Source organism: Triplophysa dalaica, chromosome 7, assembly GCF_015846415.1.
Source record: "Triplophysa dalaica isolate WHDGS20190420 chromosome 7, ASM1584641v1, whole genome shotgun sequence".
In the NCBI taxonomy this organism is placed as follows: Eukaryota; Metazoa; Chordata; class Actinopteri; order Cypriniformes; family Nemacheilidae; genus Triplophysa; species Triplophysa dalaica.
The window spans coordinates 1,901,728-1,921,222 of NC_079548.1; the positions used below are offsets into that span (position 1 = coordinate 1,901,728).

At 40.9% G+C, this 19,495-nt stretch overlaps 1 protein-coding gene across 1 annotated transcript; it reads left to right on the plus strand.

Annotated features, from left to right (window-relative positions):
- Positions 1-11,344: 11,344 nt before the first annotated feature.
- LOC130425732 (fucolectin-like) lies at positions 11,345-18,340 on the plus strand. The gene is made up of 4 exons (XM_056752105.1): positions 11,345-11,393; positions 16,690-16,761; positions 17,815-18,082; positions 18,184-18,340. Exons 1-4 carry the CDS (start codon positions 11,345-11,347, stop codon positions 18,338-18,340), a joined length of 546 nt encoding a protein of 181 aa, XP_056608083.1.
- The last annotated feature ends 1,155 nt before the right edge of the window (positions 18,341-19,495 follow it).

Consider the following 19,495-nt stretch of genomic DNA (forward strand, 5'->3'; position numbering starts at 1 on the left):
TAATCTGGACACAAACTGAACGTTTAATGCAAATGTTCATTGATTTCATTCAGTGATTTATATTAATGATGGTGTCACTGCTGAATGTTAGAACATGAAGCTCATTATAATCATTCTCACTATGTTTGTGGTGTTAGTTGTGTATTGTGTGCTATAACCTGAGAGACTGTGTTTAGCACAACAGTCGTGTGTCATTGGTATATTTTATACATTATATATATTTATTCTATGCGTTTTACATCTTTGCTTTGCCTATTCGTTAATTTGCACTTTTGTAAATGCTCACAATTATGCTAATAAACATGTGACATGAATAAATGTTTGCTGTTCTTATTATCCTTCATTTTTGGTCTTATCTGCTTGTCTTTTATGCCCTTATAATGACGTTGTCCGTCAATTGAGGAAGTTTAACCTACTACAGGAGCTTCTGATCCAGTTCTACGGTCATCGAATCTGTTCTGTGCACTTCAATAAATGTTTGGTACGGCGCGGCCACCAAATCAGACCTACAAAGACCACAACGGACAGTTGGTAGTTCTGAGAAGATTATTGGTGCTCCTCTGCCTACACTTCAGGATCTTTATGATTCCATAGTGAGAAACTCCACACGCCCCGGACACACACTGTTGCCCTCTGGGTGGCACTTCAGAGCACCAAACACCAGGACTTCTAGACAGGGAAGCAGCGTCTTCCCCAAGGCAATCCCCCTCAGATACTCCGTCGTACACTGAACCCAACAGCACCGACAGAAGTGATCAATCAGAATCTCATCTGTTCTGTTGATCACATCCAGTTTGACATCAAATGAATCTGTGCTGAACTCTCTACTGATGTCAGACATTACAGGAGGAAGTTCTGCTCTTATCAAATCTTCTAGAAGTTTGAAATCATCAACATCATCATGTTTGACTCCACTGAAGTCACATCTGAGACCTTCAGATTGAAAAACTTCAACTTCAAATCAACATTTCCACTGATCTCTATAACATGTTGAGTAGATTCATGTGATGCTGTCATGACTAGAGAAATGTCCCCTGAGGTAAAAGTAAAAGAGGCGTGAGCCACCAACGCAGTTTTCTTTTTCCTTGTGATTTGCATTTCTTTGATTTGAATCTCTTAACATCACGTTAGCAAAATACTAACGTATTGGGCCGGTTTCACTGACAAAGCTTAAGACAAATCCAAACTTAAATGCACGTTTTTGAGCTGTCTTATCTAAAGCATGCAGTGTTGCAGCTGCCAAATTGCCGGAGCATAACAACAAGCTTGGACAAACAAGATATCTTGCACCATTTATCGTGCTGTTTATCTTTATAAAATAAACCAGTCATGCTTTGGCGCCATGTTAGGTACACAAACAATTTTTACCCATTAATCTTCCTCATAGCAATTTAGAAATGAAACTTCAAGTGGAAGCTCTAAATTTCAATTAAGGAAACTAATGTTTAGATACACAAAGTTGATTAAATATATTTTTGCCATATGAAACCTGTTTAATTTTTCCAAAGTTCTGTTTTTCATAAGTTCTGTAAAATGTATTTTTTTACTTTCTTTTTTTCTGATTTCCTTGTTTTACTATATTAGAGTTTACTATAGTAAATGTCAAAGTATAGGTTTTACCAAATACTACAAAATAGTACAAGTAACTACAGTTTACTGTTGTAAATAATATAGCGTACTAAAATATTTTTCATCCGCGTGTTAAAAGGACTTTTATTTTGGCGAATCGCCGCGAAGACGACTGATTTATTGTAAATGCTCGTCAAATAAAAGGGTGAAATTCCAACTGAAAGTGAAACATATATAACACTGCCCAGTCCTTTAATAATAATGATTAATTGCCCAGTGTATGATAGCTTAAGGTAATAAAAACACCTTGCAATTACCCCAAAGACCACTGGGGGTCAGCACACCCCTGTTTGAGAAACACAAGTTAGAAATAGGGAATGTTTTTGGAAAATAGGGAGCGATTGAAGGCATTATCACCAGTATTACTATTCAATAATAGACACTGTGTATTCATATTCAATATTGTATATCGTCTAACAACAAATACTTGCATTATTATGGCTGCCATATATATACAGACGTGTTCAAATCGGTTGGTGCCCTTACAGCTCATTGAAATTATGCTTCATTCATCCTGAAGAGCTCAGAAAGAAAATAATAGACAAGCATGGAAACATTGGTTCTCATACCATTTTTATGCAGATGATGTGCAGCTTTATTTCTCTTTTCAGCCAGACGATCCCACCATGTCTGCTCACGTCTCTGCCTGCCTTCTGGACATCTCTTCTGGAGCATCACCTACACTCAACCTCTCCAAGACAGAACTCCTGGTTATACCGGCACACCCATCAATTTAACACCCCCTTACCTTTCAGCTCGGATCTAAAAACACCCACCAAGTCTGAGAGGAATCTGGGGGTGATGCTCGACGACCCGCTGAAATTACTGTACTTTCTCTTCTTTATTTACTTCAGCTTTAATCCTCCTGGTAGCATGACATTTTAAACTAATGGTATTGTTTAGCGTGTTGATAAAATGTTTAGATGCTCTCCTACTTGTAAGTCGCTTTGACTAAAGCACCAGCAAGATGAATAAATGTAAATAAATGTAAATGTGGCTGCTGAGAGCGACAAAATCCTCCATCAGGTGACTTAAAACCCCCACATAAATGTGTTATTTAAAAGAGAAGTGATAGACAAGAGTGTTTGATGTGTGTAAAACATGTTAAAATATGACATGAGGGATGAGAGAGATATGAGTATTGAAATATTTGATGAATTTTAGCTTCAGTCTGCTCTGGTATTAAACCACTCTGATGTTAAACTGTCATGGACACAACAGCCAGTGAAAGAAGAGGAAGAGAAGGCAAACAGAGGAGAGTACACACACACACACACACACACATACAAAAGTCTGGTTTCTTTTCTTCAAAACTAACTATCTTTTATTTCAGTCCTTGATTCACGATAAAGCACAGCCTTAATCTGATTGATTTATTCTTGTTTTTTTACAGGTTCTTGTCTTAAACATCTTTAATCTGGACACAAACTGAATGTTTAAAGCAAATGTTTATTGATTTCATTCAGTGATTTATATTATTGTTCTTGCTTGTGTCACTGCTGAATGTTAGAACATGAAGCTCATTATAATCATTCTCACTATGTTTGTGGTGTTAGTTGTGGATTGTGGTCTATAACCTGAGAGACAGTGTGTAGTATAACAGTCGTGTGTCATTGGTATATTCTATACATTATATATATTTATTCTATACGTTTTACATCTTTGCTTTGCCTATTCGTTAATTTGCACTTTTGTAAACGCTTATAATCATGCTAATAGACATGTGATATGATTAAATGTTTGCTGTTCTTTTTATCTTATTATACTTCTTTTTTGGTCTTATCTGGTTGTCTGTATGCTTTCATAACAGTATGTGATATATGTGAAGAAACAACAGGGCGTGCTGCACTGTGGGAAAATGTGGGACTCTGTTTGCTTTTGCTAGACACTATGTTCACAAGCAAAGGGGTCATAATATTATTTTGATTTTGATGATGATCATAAAGTGAAGAAGGTAAATATTTTTACTATGACAAATCTTGACAATGCAGAATAAAATAAAACAAATGTGAACATAAGCAAAGGTATTCAAATAAGCATGGTAGGTTCTGGAATGGAGCTGGTAGAGAAATACAACAAGAAAGATGGATGTGTTAATGTACTGTGTGAAATCTTTCTTTGAGTTTGAATGAAGTAAGCGTAACTAAACTTAAGTACATTTTGCATTTAACTTACTAAAAGTATCTCAGATTTTTTAAAATATTTTTTTCTCAATTATTTTTACTCAAATATACTTAGAGGGACTCCCATAATTGGAAAAAATACAATGACAGTTAAAAGTGCCTCAGAGCTGTTTGTGTCCTACATTCTTCAAAATGTCTTAGTTTGTGATCACCAGAACAAAAAAATCATAAAGATATTATTCCTCCAATAAGAATCAAAATCTATCTACATACAAGCATTCTTTTTAATATATTTCGCTATATTAAGCAGAGAAATTTATAGAAATTTGTAACAACTCAAAGGTGAGTAAACGATGAAAGAATTAACATTTTTGGGTAAATTATCCCTTTAAATGACTCAATTGAACCTGTAATTTTATTTGAACTAATTCCAATATTTAATAGTCTTATTGTTACATACTGTTACTGTGTGTCAAGTCAAACACAATGAGCAAATAAGAAGAGAGACATCTCAGTACTGGCATGAGCACAGTTAATGCTCATCGCATTATACATAATGACAATGCTTTAAAAAAAAAAAAATGAAGTTAAATGAACTTATTTACATTTAGTGACTTTCTTGGTTGGCTTTTACAGTGTGAGATGTGATGTTCGCTGTTTCTCACTCCAAATTCTCTGAAATGCAAAAGCTGTTGAAGGGTTTGTGAATATTGGAACGAATGAAGCACCATTTCGCAGCGGCTCGGTTTTCACAACATAAGCGATGAGAATGTGTCAGAAATGGGGTCTGAATCAGAAGCGGGTTAAACAAGACTTAATAAAACAACACCGGGAACAGTCACAGTATAAGTCATTTCGGCCAGGGTAATAGGCAAGGCTAGAGGAGCAGGGCTTGGTGGCCTGAAGGAGCTCAGAGCTATATGCTTTTGTAACTGGGTGAACCACGTGATTCCTGCGTGGTCAGCTGAATTAATTTGGTTTGATTGAGTTGTGGGTATATGTGAGCAAACTCCGGCCACTTGGATGTGTGTCATGGTTGGCACTGCCTATTTCTGTTGACTTCATCAGCTGTCGTCGTCAGGTAGGAAACGTTATCTATAGCTTACCTCTTTGTATTGAGGATGACTGATAATTGAGTTTACTGCTAGCAGGAACCATTGTGTGTCCATTTGGCTGGGTCCTGGTTGCCTATTTTCTTGGGTATGTGGCTTTTTTAATTCATTTAAGAAATTGTTTAGTATTTTATGGTTTGTTGGGGCTCTTATATCATGTTGCTGGCTGAGGGCCTGTCAAGAATGGCATGAACTGCGGCGTTGGTATGCAAAGTAATATAGGCTATACTAATGTGTTGGTTTCTGCTTAAGTGATTTTTGGTTTGTCTGACAGGTTATGACCACGTAAAAGGGTTTCAATGATCCGGTGGAGCTAAAAGACTTACCACGTGGCTACTTCGCTTTCTTGCCTTTATTTGAACTTTCCTTCTACACTGTCTCAATAGCCAGCGACGCGTCACCTGTAGTGTGTGGCTCACCTGCCCCATTCTAAATGCTCAGTACTGGTGTCAGCTTGTGCTGTGCGAGTACCCTACTTACTTCGTTTGCATGTCGACTGCCTCAGGGGCATTGGTGCTACTGGCATCCGCTCAGTGTAGCATGTGTATGAATTTCATTTATTTTTTTGGTTTATTGTAATTTGTGTTTTGTGTTTAGTTTGGATTTGGTATATATGAATTTATTTATTTTCTTTTTTTACTAATGCGTTTTGGAAGGCAGTTAGTAAATTCCACCCTCGTTGGCTGAACTGGAAGTTTTTGTTTTTGTTTCTTTTTCATTTTTTCTATATTCTTCTATTTTGGGTAATATTATGATTGGTTCATTTTCTTTTCTTTTTGCTACAGGAGTTGAGGGCCAGGGCAGGAAGCCAGCTAGTCTCACACGGTGTGGTGGGTTCCTAGTCACAGAGCGCTGTGTACTGACGTTTCCTCCCCTCGTGTGTACAGTGAGACTTTTGCACCTTATGTTACGTGTGTGCTTCTTGAATTGGAGGCTGGTTGCTGGCTACCTACCCCTGGTGACCTTGCTCTCCTAAGCGTGGACGTGTGTAAGCGTGGACTTGGGAACTATTCGCTGTCCATGTTACTCTACTGTCCTATTTTAAGTATTTAACTTTGTATTGAATAAAAAATGTATTTCTATGTATAGCCACATCTTGAGTCCCTTGTTTGCCCTATTGAACCTGTGTGCCGTTTTCTCTTTTTTTCATTTCCCTGTTAACAGGGTTACGTAGTTTCAATTATTGTGTGTGTGTGTGTGTGTGTGTGTGACCCTTTCTCCGTACATCTCCGTCACACTTTATAAAAAAAAACATTCCTGGTGTGCATCTTGAGACAAAACAATGGCAATGGCTTATTTGACAATATGTCAGGGCAAGTTATTTTCGGTTAAAACAGCCTAAACATTCATTTTATTCTGAGACTATCCTTAAGCCTTGTATGTGAAACCAGGACATATCTACATTTCGGTCCATTGTTGAATACAGATTTTAGCTATATGTATTGCGGACGAAAATTACATAAATCTTAATTTAATCGTTTTGGGTCACATGCAAACATGTGCCTGAATACAGGAATTCAGAAAGAAACTTATTTGTAAGTACTCTGTCAATCAGTCACAAAAGTGATCAAATATGTTAATTATATCTTAACAAGCCAAGATCTTCACTTCCATTGAAACGAATGGAGAGGACCGCAATGCTCAATATGGCCACCCTAGCAAAACTTTGCTTATGTTTTGTAAGTAAAGCAACATGAGAAATTATGTTAAGCGCAATTTGATCGTATGAAACAAAGTTATGATGCAGTTTATGTCATTTATAAATGTTGTTTTTAAATATGTCCTTTAATTAGGATTTTAGCTGATGAGTGGCACGACTATGTAGTTCACGAGTTCACCTACACATATAACAGTGATGTTGATAGGGATAATGATAGAGCTTGGTTATGAAGGTTATGCGTATTTGGCGTGCTGTCCGGGAAGCGGACTCCGAGCTCGCCAGATCTATCCGAGCCCGAAACACTCTACCTTGGTACGAGTGAGTGCGCCGAGCTCGGAACCGGTCTGGGCCCAGAGCACACCCCCATAAAGCGAGAAAGTGGGACAGCCGCCGGAGTACGCATACCCCCCAAAGCGATGCTGAGCGCTGCGGAGGCGTGGCCTGCGTTCGGGTAGAGACGAGAGGATGAGGGCTGCTTAGGAGATGTGGTTCGTTATGAGACAAGGGGTAGGGGTTCCTCCGAGGATGGTTGAGACTGAGAAGGTGAAAGGTGTCTGCTGCAGTGATGAGAAGTTTGAATCCACGAGTGGCTGGTAGTAGTGCGTAGGGAGAGTTCCTAATATGGATTTTTCGGGAACCGTCCAAAATGAACATGGCTTCGTGTGTGTCCCTGTTGTGGAGACTTATACTGGAAAGAGGCGACTGAAGGAGGGAGCCGGCTGTAGTGGAGCGCCTGACGGAGGCTCCTGCTGGGGTGATCATGCTGTAATGCTTGCTTCCGTGGAAAGTCGTAGGTGGCAGGAAGCGAAGCACTGGCCTCTGCGGAGGCGATCGCTGCGGCAACGCTGGCTTCGCCGCCTTAGATGGAAGCGCTGGCCTCTGCGGAGGCGATCGCTGCGGCGACGCTGGCTTCTGCGCATTAGATGGAAGCACTGGCCTTTGGGAGGCGATCGCTGCGGCGACACTGGCTTCTGCGCATTAGATGGAAGCGCTGGCCTCTGTGGAGGCGATCGCTGCGGCGACGCTGGCTTCTGCGCATTAGATGGAAGCGCTGGCCTCTGTGGAGGCGGTCACTGCGGTGATGCTGGCTTCTGCGCCCTAGGTGGAAGCACAGGCCTTTGCGGAGGCGATCGCTGCTGCGACGCTGGCTTCGGCGCTTGTGGTAGGTGCATGGGCGTCTGAGGAGCCAATCCCTTCTGCAACGCTGGTTTTTGCGCCTTACATGGAACCATGGGCGTCTGTGGAGCCGATCCCTGCTGCAACGCTGGCTTTGGCGCTTGTGACAGAAGTGCTGCGGATGATTCCTAGTTGCAGCACTTGGTTCCTTGCTTGAAGTGGAAATGCTGGCCTTGGCTGAGGCTGTTGTGACGCTGACTTCTTTGCTTGGAATGGGAGTGCTGGTCTCTGCCAGGGTAGTCGCTGCTGCGATGTTGGCTCCTGCTGTTAATCTACTGCTGCAGAGCCTGAGACTTGGGCACTGGCCCCTGAGCCGGTTGAAGCAGTGGTGAGATCTCCTGCTAGAGAGATTTAGGCTGGCATGGAGGATGTTCGAGCTTGTGCGTGTGAAGTATGGATTCTCTAGATGATTTTGGAAATGAGGGTTCGATGGGCTTCCCTGATGATGGAGCGATCTGACCTGATGTAGCTCTTGAAAGCTTCCGATGTTCAGCGCCCTAGTGCTTGGATTTGAGACTGCGAGAGGCCTTTTTGGGCTGCTGTGGTTGCTGCGCCTATGCGGAAGGAGTGGCCGGAAAAGTGGTCTGCGGGGATACCGGATAGGAGCAGGACAGCTTTTAGGTGCTTTTGGAACCAGAAGCGTGTAGCTGGGCGGTTAGACTCGTTGACGAACAGAGGATCCGTTGTGGTTTTGGTCTGGGATTCCCTGAAGTGGAGGTATGCTAGGAGGTTCTGGTAAGGTTGAATTGGTGAGTGGAGATTGAATATATAGATGAAATGTCCTCTCCTGGTTTGGTCCGTCTTGCTCTGTTTAATGGAGAATGATATCCTCTCTGAATCGACTACTGACAGGTCGGATACCGTTGGATGGGTTAGGGGGTTGAAAGTGGATGTTGTGGAAATTTCTGAACATCTTAGAAATCCGAAGAATGCTAGGATAAACATGGTGTCGAGTGTGCGATCGACGTGTTTGGAGTGGTATCCTTTACGGAGGGTGGAAATGCAACTGGTCAGTATATCCAGGGTTATGGGTTGCCTTGCATCCTGGCGAGCAGGCTGGGTACGTTGAATGCCTTTGATAAGCATAGATGTTTGGGAGCTGGCTATGGGAGCAGATGGTGAATTGAATAAGAGTTTGTGGAAGAACTGGACTCCACTCATGTAGCCTTTAATTGAGCTGGCCTGGAGGTTTTTGAAGAGTTTAGGAAGGAGATGAAGGAGGTGATGGTGAGGACAGAAAATCGGGAAAGGGAATGTTGAACGCCAGGTGAAAAGACTTGAAGCTTTTCCATGCAGTGAGATAAGATTGGAGGGTCCTGAGGGAGACGGCTTGGATGATGGAGTTTAGAGAAGCATCGAGGAGGGTTTTTTTAGGGGGTGGTTAACCGGAATATCAGCTCTGAATAGGGAGGTACCGGTGTTGGCAAAGGGTCTGCTTCGGGTGCCAGCCGCCTGAACTTCTGCCAAGATCTGATGTTGTCTGGGACTAGGGGCGGTTCCAACGCTGGTGCGTTGATTGCTACTGGCATTGCTGTCGCCGTGGCCAATGTTAAGCTTTATCTCCTCTGTGGGAGAGAGAAAAGGGAGGGGATTGCAGCCGCCTGAGCGGCTAGCGGAGCCATGCTCGCGCTAGCGGCGGCTTCTAAGGGGGCGGTGATATGGCTGAGGACCGGCACCTGCATCGCTAGCTGAGGCAGCCTCACGCTAGTGGTCGATGGAGGAGCCGTGGGTCAAGAGCCAGGGGCAGGGAATGGGTGGGAAAGCACCGGAGCTCCGGGTGCTTGTGAGCTTGTCTCCTGGGTAACTAGCATTGCCAGCTGCTGGCGGGGCATTATTGGGAGACTTGTGCTGGAATGCGGAGTGAAGGACGTCCCGCCTAGGGGTTCCATAGCATCCGGGGAATCTGTGGTGCTACCCACGCTCGCCGATGGCCTGCTACTGCAACCTGACGATCGTGGCTCTTTCTTGTGAGGGAATGTCGACATGTGCGGCCGGAATCTGATGCAGAAGTCTGTGGACTTGTTTGCTTCTGACCAGGGACTCCCCGAGAGCCCATATGGCTGGCAGGCATGTGATGATGTTGAGTTACGCATGGCGAGGTTTGTGAACGTATAATGCCTCTGAAACCTCTGCTTGCAGATGGAGTTAATCCGGAGTGTGCAAGATGCTTAGCTGTGGAGGGTGAGCGTTTTACGGACACCCCAATAAATGTGCTGTTTTAACTTCAAATTGCTGTCCACACTGTATGGGTTGAACACAATTAATTATTTTGGAGTCAACATAGCAGCTGGGGTTTGATTCCAAGATGCGGTTGTGTTCATGTAGAGAGACGAGGGAGATCTTGCGGTGAAGCAACTAGTAAATATGCTTAGGCGTGCTGCTGTCTGTCTAACTTAAAGTAACAGCGGCAAGCATTGACCTTGTTCGAGCATCTACGATTTAAAACGTGATAACTGTATGGACGCATAAACAGACTGCTGGTGTACAGTTAACGAGGTTTAGTACACATTACAAAGCCTTGTTGTCTGCCCGACAGATACAGAAAATAAGTCATTAAGAACATATTTATTTTGTATTTGGCTGTATTGATTTAAAACAAAGCTCTATACGACCACTGAGAGAGTATGAAGCGGAACTAAAGTGCATGGCTAGTCCGATATTACGCGGTGACGTCACTGATGTGCAATTTAGCACTTGACGTCATCTGGCGACATTTAGCTATTTTTCGGGCAGGCTTAGTTACTATCAAATGAAAGGAATTGGCAACACTGGTTCACTGGACAGCACGGGCACAGAGTTCATACATAAAACATTGTCCCTGTAAAATAAACAACCAAGTGAGTGTGCTCGTGCCGGCCAGCGATATACCATTCTCGAGCGCAGCAGAGGCAACGGCGTAACGGTGGATAAAACTAAATGTATTTTCGAGTAAAAAGATTGTACTCACCCAGCTTCTTGCGTTTCGGCTGTTCAAACCCAAGTAAACTCAGTTTATAAATACATTGTGATTTATCACAATTTAATTTGGGGTTAATCCGAGTGACTGCATGGAACAAGAATTAATTATTTCCCCCAAGATGATTGTTTCTCTTCGCAGAAAAAATGTACGCCCCTTGAAACGACATCGTATTGGCGTATCGTATTGATCGGTTCAAAATGCGGCGACCTTGCGAGCCTTAATAGCAAATGCTTAGTGGTAGCCAACAGCCTGCGTCTGAAACACTGTCGTCCCTTTAGCAGTGAGCTCTCGCTAGCAGCACTGGCGTTACAACGGGCCGGCGTTTATCATCGAGCTGGCGTTGTGTTGCGAGCTAGCATGCCGGCAGCACTTGCTTATTCCAGCGGGAATACGTTATCACGTCCCGAAGCTGCGGGGAAGACGTATTGGAAATGTTGCTTTACGGATCGGGCCTGTCGCGTGGCTGGTCGGCGTTTAAAGATCCGTAAGGTCCCTTGAATACATGACGTCCTTCTTGTCGTGATGAACCCATTAAGAGTTTGGTTTTCATTGTAAATGTTTGTCGAAAAGCGGAAATAAGTGTATAATGTAAACAAGCTGCTGTTTTGCGTGTGCGTCGATGGGCATTGCAGTTGCGAGACGTTCGAGACATGATTATTAGCCTACTCATAGAGAATCCTCGGACATGGCTTCGAAAGAAGCGTATCGACGCTTAATCTTAGGAGATCGAGCAGGTAAGATGGTTTCCCCATTTATTAGCGAGCTTGCTAGGGCTAAATGTGTACAGCTGTGATTGCTGATTATAGCCCAGCCGGCTGATTATATGCTCCGGCTCCTCCCGAACTTTGTTAATTAAACATCATTTCTACTGTAATATTTGCCATTAGTACCATCCTCTCTGTGGAAAGGAACACTGATCTCAATTATGTTTTTTTTTTATGTGGTGTAGATGGCTTTACACAAGGGACATTAAACCCAGCAGCACTGACACAAGTGATCGGTCAGAATCTCATCTGCTCTGTAATTCACATCCAGATTTACATCAATTGAACCTGTGCTGAACTCTCTGTGGATGTCAGGCATTACAGGAGGAAGTTCTTCTCTTATCATGTCTTCTAGAAGTTTGTAATCATCAACATCATATTTCACTCCACCGAATTCACATCTGAGAGCGTCTGTATGAAAACCTCAACCACAAATCAACATCTCCACTGATCTCTATAACATGTTGAGTAGATTCATGTGATGCTGTCATGACTAGAGACATTTACCCTGAGGTAAAAGTTAAAGAGGTGCGAGCCACCACCGAAGTTTTGTTTTTCCATGTGGTTTGCATTTCTTTGATTTGAATCTCTTAACATCACGAACACAAACAGCGAGGCCCAATTGATTGTTTTTACCAGATGTGGGGACAAGTCACATATGGTCAAGTCCAAGCAAGTCTCAAATTTTAACCAAGTCTCGATTCAAATCTCAAGTCACAGTTAAGACAAATCAAGCAAGTCAAGTCAAGGGTTCACCCTAAGCAAGTCAAGTTGAGTCCTGATAAGTCAAGTCGAGGCACTAAAATAAACAGAGTTCATTTTTTTCAATACATGCTTATTTTTGCACAGAAAAGATGAACTTGTATACATATATTAAGGAAAATCAATTGTAAATATAAATGAGTTTTAAGTGATGATCACTTGCCTATGTATGTGTTTAAAGTTTGGTTCCAGCAGTCACACATTTTCATATGTTTACATAGACATGGGCACAGAAATGGAAATACATGTATCTGAAAGAATATAAGACTTTTAATCAGGCTATGAAGCTTATAAACTGAGTATTGTTACTGAAAATCTGCCTATTATGCAGGCACGTGCAGACGGGGCACCTGCCTCTTTGGCCCCTTATCCCCAAAGTGCCCTTTTCACAAGGCAAAAAACAAAAACATCTAATTAATATAAAATTAAAATTAAAATAAAAAATTGCAATGGCCTGCCCAATCTAACTATAAGTCAAATTAACTATTAATATTTTAGCAGTAATAAAAAAAGACCTCCAAGATGACCTTTCACCTGACGACCTCATCCGGAAGTAAATCTGGACGATCCGATTACGTTCAGTATTGACACCGTGCATGCCGGCTGCTGGCCTAGCGGAGTTGGAACGGTCTGCTTGTTTACTCATTTTATTTTTGTTGTTATTATTATAAGCAGTAGTAGTTGGTGGTAGCAGTGTAGTGGTCTTACTTCTACACATCTACACGTTTTTTCTGTTATGTTTCTTTTTTAAAACTACATGACAGCATTGGCTGGTATATCAAAACAGAAGCGTCTGTACTGATATGTATTTCTGCAAGGAATTTGTTACAATCTATCTAGCGCCTAAACTTTGAAATATTCTTCCCTGTTATGTCTGGGAGGCAGAGACACTCGATAAAACTAGATTAGGGTTAAAGACTCCTCTTTTTAATCCTGCATACACTACACTTCCATAATATTAATCCTCGAGGATTTAGGCTGCATTATTTAGATCAGTGGTTCTCAACTCCAGTCCTCAGGCCACCCCTGACAGAATACTTTGGATGTCTCCCTATTGAACACATGAACAAGTTAATGAGATAATGACGTGATGATTGATCAATAATGATGAACAGGTGATGTTAATCGCTGGAGAAAACATCATAAGTTCAAAAACCATTAAAAATGGTTCCTTTAGTGGGGCTCTTACCCTTGATTTATTTTTTATATCAGCTGTTATAGTGTGTTTCTGAACAGCCCGACAAAAGACAAAATTGTTGGAATGAAACCTTCTTAAATTGTTATGACAGATACAAATAAGGGGGATTTAAGTCTGACAAATATCGTGACACACCAAAAATCAACCAACATTTGCACAGCTATTACCAACACCAGGACGAAATAATTTTCTCTTTTGTCAGGCTCTTATAAATATGCTTCAGAAACAAACTATTTCAGCTAGCAAAAAATGTAACATAATAAACCAAGGGTAAGAGCCACACTTAATGAAAGCTCAACACTATTATGGTTTTTATTCTAGTGATTGTGTTTGTTAACATCACCTGTTCATCATTAATGACTCAATCATCACTTCATTATCTCATTAACTCGTTCATGTGTTCAATAGGGAGACATCCAAAGTATTCTGTCAGGGGGGGCTGAGGACTGGAGTTGAGAACCACTGATTTAGATCAACCGGAACCAGGAACACATCCAACAACAAATGATGTACTTGTTGCATCAAAGAGTGCAGAACAGCACTCTACTCTCAGCCAGTCTTGTCTCTTTGTTCCAAGGTTACAGCAGGATGGAGTTCATACCCAAACCCGATGTTAGACCTGAGAATGGAAAGCGGTGACCTGACAAGAGCTGAGATGATAGAGCTGGATAAAGGACGCGGCAACTTGACACGATTTTCCTAGAACACTTCAAATGCTTTTAGATTGTTAATGATAATCTTAAATCTATAATTTACCTTATTAGTAAGTTTATTTATTTTTATATTTAGCCTTGTTGTGCAAGCACTGTTGAGCTTGTGCAGAGGCAGCAGCTTTTGCCAGAGGGGAACTGGAATCCCCTGGTCGGGCCTGGGTTCTCCTGAGGGGTTTTTCTCTCGATTGGAGTTTTGGGTTCCATTTGCCTGGCCGGGGGGGCTGCTTCAGAATTCAGAAGTTAGACATAATTAATATTGCATATAAGAATTTATAGTCTGTTTAATGTATGACCTGTGGTTCTCTCTCCTATATCACAAATATATTTGTGCTTTCACTGTACGTGTGCGAGTGTGTTTGCGTGTGTGTTCCCCTTAAAGGTCTCTGCACGGCCCTGCTATATGTTTTATATATGATGTTGTAATACTTGTGCTGTCCATCATAGGGCACAGTAGGGAATTTACATCTAGTGATGGGAATCTTGGATCATTTTATTGGCTTCGTTCTTGAATCTCGTTAATCAAAATGAACTGATCTTTTTAATTTCATTTCAGAATATAAATAAAATGTATGTTAATATAGCCCAGTGATGAAGTTATAATGTTTTAATCGTCATCTCTGCAGTGGACGAGCAATATGCACATAATATATAATCTGTGAATATTTGTTTTTCATTTGAACGGCTTTTATTATTTACAGCACAAAAGGTCTTGTTTTTGTTGTGAGTGTACACAAAAAAATGTAGACACGTAGAATGATGAAATTATTCTTGTCAGTATATGTCATGGTTCCGCCATCTTGTCTATGTCTAGTCTATTCTTGGTCTTGGGACGAGGCCATAACATAGCCTAAGGTTCTTTGTGGAGAGAGAGGTTGAGCCCTAGGATCCTCTCTCTCTCTCTGAGTCTTGTCTGTGTTTCCCCCCCATCGTGGGCTTTTGTTTTTGTTCCTGTTTTTTTAGTTAAAATAAACCTTTGTTTACCCTTCACCACCGTCTGCCTGCAAATGGGTTCTCCCTGTTAAGTTCATGACAGTATGACCAATACGTTTTTAAAGAGTTTTTTAAGTGCAAGTGATCGCACCGGCGTGTCCATCAGCCTGTCATGCAGCGAGTTGCATTTGACAACACATAAGCGAGTTGCTATTCAGTTTCCACACGCTGTCCACACAAACACTTGAAAATGCGCACAGTTAATATAGACATATACTACATACATGTATATAGAGAAGCCCCTTAATTTTAAGATGCTCCCCAACATTAAAATTCCCCCATTGCATGTTTGATAAAATAATAACATATTGGCCCGGTTTCGTTGACAAACCTTAAGCCAAATCCAAGACTAAAATGCATGTTTAGAGCTGTCTTATCTAAAGTACTGTATGCAGTGTTGCAGCTGCCAAATTATCAGCCAGTTTTTACATTTAATCATTTAGCAGAAGCTTTTATCCAAAGAGACTTACAAATTGGATAAACAATGGAAGCAATTGGGACAACATTAGGACAACAAAAAGCATAAGTGCAATATAACTAGTCTCACTATGCCTACCAGAGTATTACAGAGCTATGTTTATTTTTTTATTCTTTTTAGATTGAGTAGAAAAGTGATCAAAATGAGGAATGATCAGTCAGGTGCTGCTGGAAGAGATGTGTTTCTAAAAGATGGCCACATAATCTGCTGATCTTGAGGCAGCGGGAAGATCATTCCACAATGTGGAACAGATACAGAGAAGGTTCATGATAGAGCCTTCTTGGGATGGCAGCACAAGACGTTGTTCAATGGCAGAGCATAAGGATCTGGCGGGTAATTGAGTCTTCATTAGTAAATGAAGATGAGGGTTTTTTTTATTGCTACCGAGCTGTGACGGAATAACCATGTCAGGTATTTATTTGTTCATTTAGCAACTGTACTGATTAAAATCCTAGTATTGTTTTTATTAGTTTCTATTCCTTTAGTGCCTTTTCCTAACAGTTCGCACTATCTTGCCAGGCAATTTTAATTACCTCTAATTGACTTTGTTACAAAGTCTTGTTTAATAATTAGTTTAAACTAAAGAATAGAATCTTTGCTCAAGAGAGATCCTCTACAAACATCATTAAGTATTGAGGAGGTCGCTGACTCAGACTTATATTTGCTCATATGAAATATTGTTGTTCATTATTTCTAAACACTATAAACTGTATTTAAGTGAAACAGAGAAACATGTTCATGTTTGTTTGTTTGTATGTTTTGCGATTTTGAAACTAGAAACAAACAAAACTAAACAGACACCTGATGACCCATTTTCATGACATGGGAAAAGTTTTTATGTTAATTCTGATTTAGCATTTACACCTGCTTGGATTTGTTAATTTGACCTAAAATAGGCGGAAGTGAGAAAATAAATGTTTTTCTAAAGATATAATGACAAGTAAATAAAATTCATCAAACAGCCAGACATGATGTCATGATGAGGGTGGAGACTGAAAGTCAAATGTCCATAGGGATGTATTTATAGAAGAGAGGAGGACACACCTCAACAGACCTTTAACAGAAATTTAAATTCTGCTCATCCATCCATATGAAACTCTATTCTCTTCTGGTCTCTCTCATCAGTCATCTCTGGATCTGCTTCATCATCTTTACACAGTGACATGGACAAACTTGTTCATCTGATTTTACTTTCTGGTGAGTACAGCTCACATCATCTCATATAACACAAATCATGTTAACAACAAATTGAAAATGAAATATTTCACACTACCATTTTGATATAAAAGAGAATTCATTAACTTATTATCAGTCTGAAATGCTGTAAAATGTTTCTCAACAGGTCTTGTGTCCACTTCGGGTATTTTGGAAGGTAAAACAATTCTTCATATCTCTGATATGCTTCTGAAACCTCATATCTCCACTTTTTATTCAGTATTCACTTCACTATTTTTTTTTTGCCATGAATCATGATTATTCTTTTGTTTGTTACTAGGTTTTGCCAATACCAAACCAATACAAATATCAAAGAGTGCTCCTCAACTACTGTGACAACACAGTATGCAAACGTTAAAAATGTTGTGTCTTTTTTCAGTCCCTGAAAAACTCATGCGAGCAAAATGCAAAAAAATATGTAAAGTTAGACTCGTAAAAAATAAATATACAAAAATGTGTTTGAAATTCATTTACTTCAAGCTAAGTATACTGTTAACACTGCTATAGTCTTTGTGGTATACTAAATTTGTATACTGAAGTCTGCTTAATTGGAACAACTAATTTTGCACTTACTTTAAAAGTGCAGAAATAGAGCTGAAATCCACTTAAAGATACATTTTTAGTGTATTTGATTGTGCTAAAGTGTAACTATTCCAAGTATGCTTCAGGTACACTTTAAATGTCTTCAAAAATCATAAAATCCTTTTCAAAAGTGACATTAGGGCACATTTTTATTTAAACACAGTCTTAATATGAAGAAATTTAATTGTGTATAAATAGTACTCCAAATAAAGTTGAATCATAATTTTATATTAGATAGTCATGTCAGTAAATATGATAATACATTTAAACTACACTTAGTATGAAATAAATACAGTTTAACTAAATTGTTTTTTTACTAGGGTAAATAAGTGCTTAATTCTGTTCATGAAGTTCTGATTGTTCTTTTTATGGTTAATAGTGGCATGTTCGTCTTTTTCATAACCATCGCTTATGGAATACATTCTGAATATTTTGGTCAATATTGTTTTCTAGAGAATTTGGCATTGAATGGAACAGTCACACAGTCGTCCACACATCTCACCTGGCTAGCTCAAAATGCCATAGATGGTAAAAAGTATGGATCTGAATACTGCTTTGCCACATCGTATCAAAGTAACCCATGGTGGAGGTTGGATCTCTTGGATGTTTATAACATCAGTACAGTGATCATCACTACTCATGCCAGCTATTTGGATCAAGCCAACGGAGCCGAGATTCGTGTTGGAAACTCACTGGAAAACAACGGAAACAACAACCCTGTGTAAAGTTATTCATGAAATCACTGTGATCGATTGTTTGGTTGATTTGAACTCAGATGAACTGATTTTCTCTATCTCTCATTCTCTCTCTCTCTCTCTCTAGATGTGCTGTAACTTCTGGTCTGCAAGCTGGTCGCACCATCACTTACTCATGTCGTGGGATGTTGGGACGTTATGTGAATGTGATAATGCCTGAACGTACAGCTCATCTGTCTCTGTGTGAGGTGGAGGTGTATGGAACTGGTAAATTTGACTCATAATTCTGTACTGTTAGCATAATTTCAAATAACCTGTTTTCACGTGTTCACATTCATATCAACAAACCAACTATACATAACACCGCGTTTATTGAGACTTGCCAGGTTTCTCCAGCGCAGTGACGTCACCATCGATAGTCCGTCTAATAATTTATAATGCTGCGTGGAATCAGTCAGAAGCTGTATTTTTATATTTATTCTCATGTCTGCAGTATACCTGTAACAATAGCTTTTCATTTATCCGCTTCAACGTCAACTGCATGACTTGAGCGAACCCCCGGTTCGGGAACTGCGGCGGCGGAGGGGACTGTGAGAGTGGGCTGCTTCACCGGTCTCTGCGCCAAGCGCAGAGATGAGGATCGGTGACGCGAAGACAGCTGGACAGGCTATCTGGGGAGTACCTGCCTCATACCACACAAACGCTTCTGGTCCTCTGTGAAACGCTGGATGACGGTATCCACAGAATCCCAGAATAGACCAGAAGGAGACAACGGAGCATTCAGGAGGGCTCTCTTGTTCGCCTCATGAGATCTGTAAGCGTCAGCCACAGGTGACGGTGGAGCGCAACCATGAAGCCCATGGTGCTGGTGATGGCTTGGGCTGTGCGCTTAGAGGCCATAAATGCAAAATCCATGGTCGCGCAGGTCCTTAACGCCGTCCAAGTTCCTGATGAGGTTCCTCCCGATTCAGAGAACTCAGCAGCTGGGCAGTCATCTGGCACGGCTAAGTTGGTAGCACTGCCTCGAAACGCAGCGATGACTAAGACAGACCCAGGTGCGCGCATAAATGCAGGCTTCCGCCCCATCCACCAGGGAGAAAATGGGCGACTGGGGCACAGAACACTCTTTCACGACCTCCTCGTGGGCCCCGAACATACAGTTGAAAGAAAAAGTATGTGAACCCTTTGGGTTTACTTGGATTTCTTCATAAATTGGTCAGAAAATATGTTCTGATCTTCATCTAAGTCACAACAATAGAGAAACGCAGTCTGCTTAAACTAATACCGCACAAACATTATACGTTTTCATGTTTTTATTGAACACAACATGTAAACATTCATAGTGCAGGGTGGAAAAAGTATGTGAAACCCTAGGCTAATGACTTCTCCAAGAGCTAATTGGAGCCAGGAGTCAGCCAACCTGGGGTCCAATCAATGTG

What these genes read in the sequence shown, in the direction of transcription:
- LOC130425732 (XM_056752105.1), top strand. Translation starts at nt 11,345, where the DNA reads ATGGCTTCGAAAGAAGCGTATCGACGCTTAATCTTAGGAGATCGAGCA. An exon ending in AATCTTAGGAGATCGAGCAG is followed by an intron (nt 11,394 to 16,689) that starts GTAAGATGGTTT and finishes CTCTCTCATCAG; the next exon opens with TCATCTCTGGATCTGCTTCA. An exon ending in TCATCTGATTTTACTTTCTG is followed by an intron (nt 16,762 to 17,814) that starts GTGAGTACAGCT and finishes ATTGTTTTCTAG; the next exon opens with AGAATTTGGCATTGAATGGA.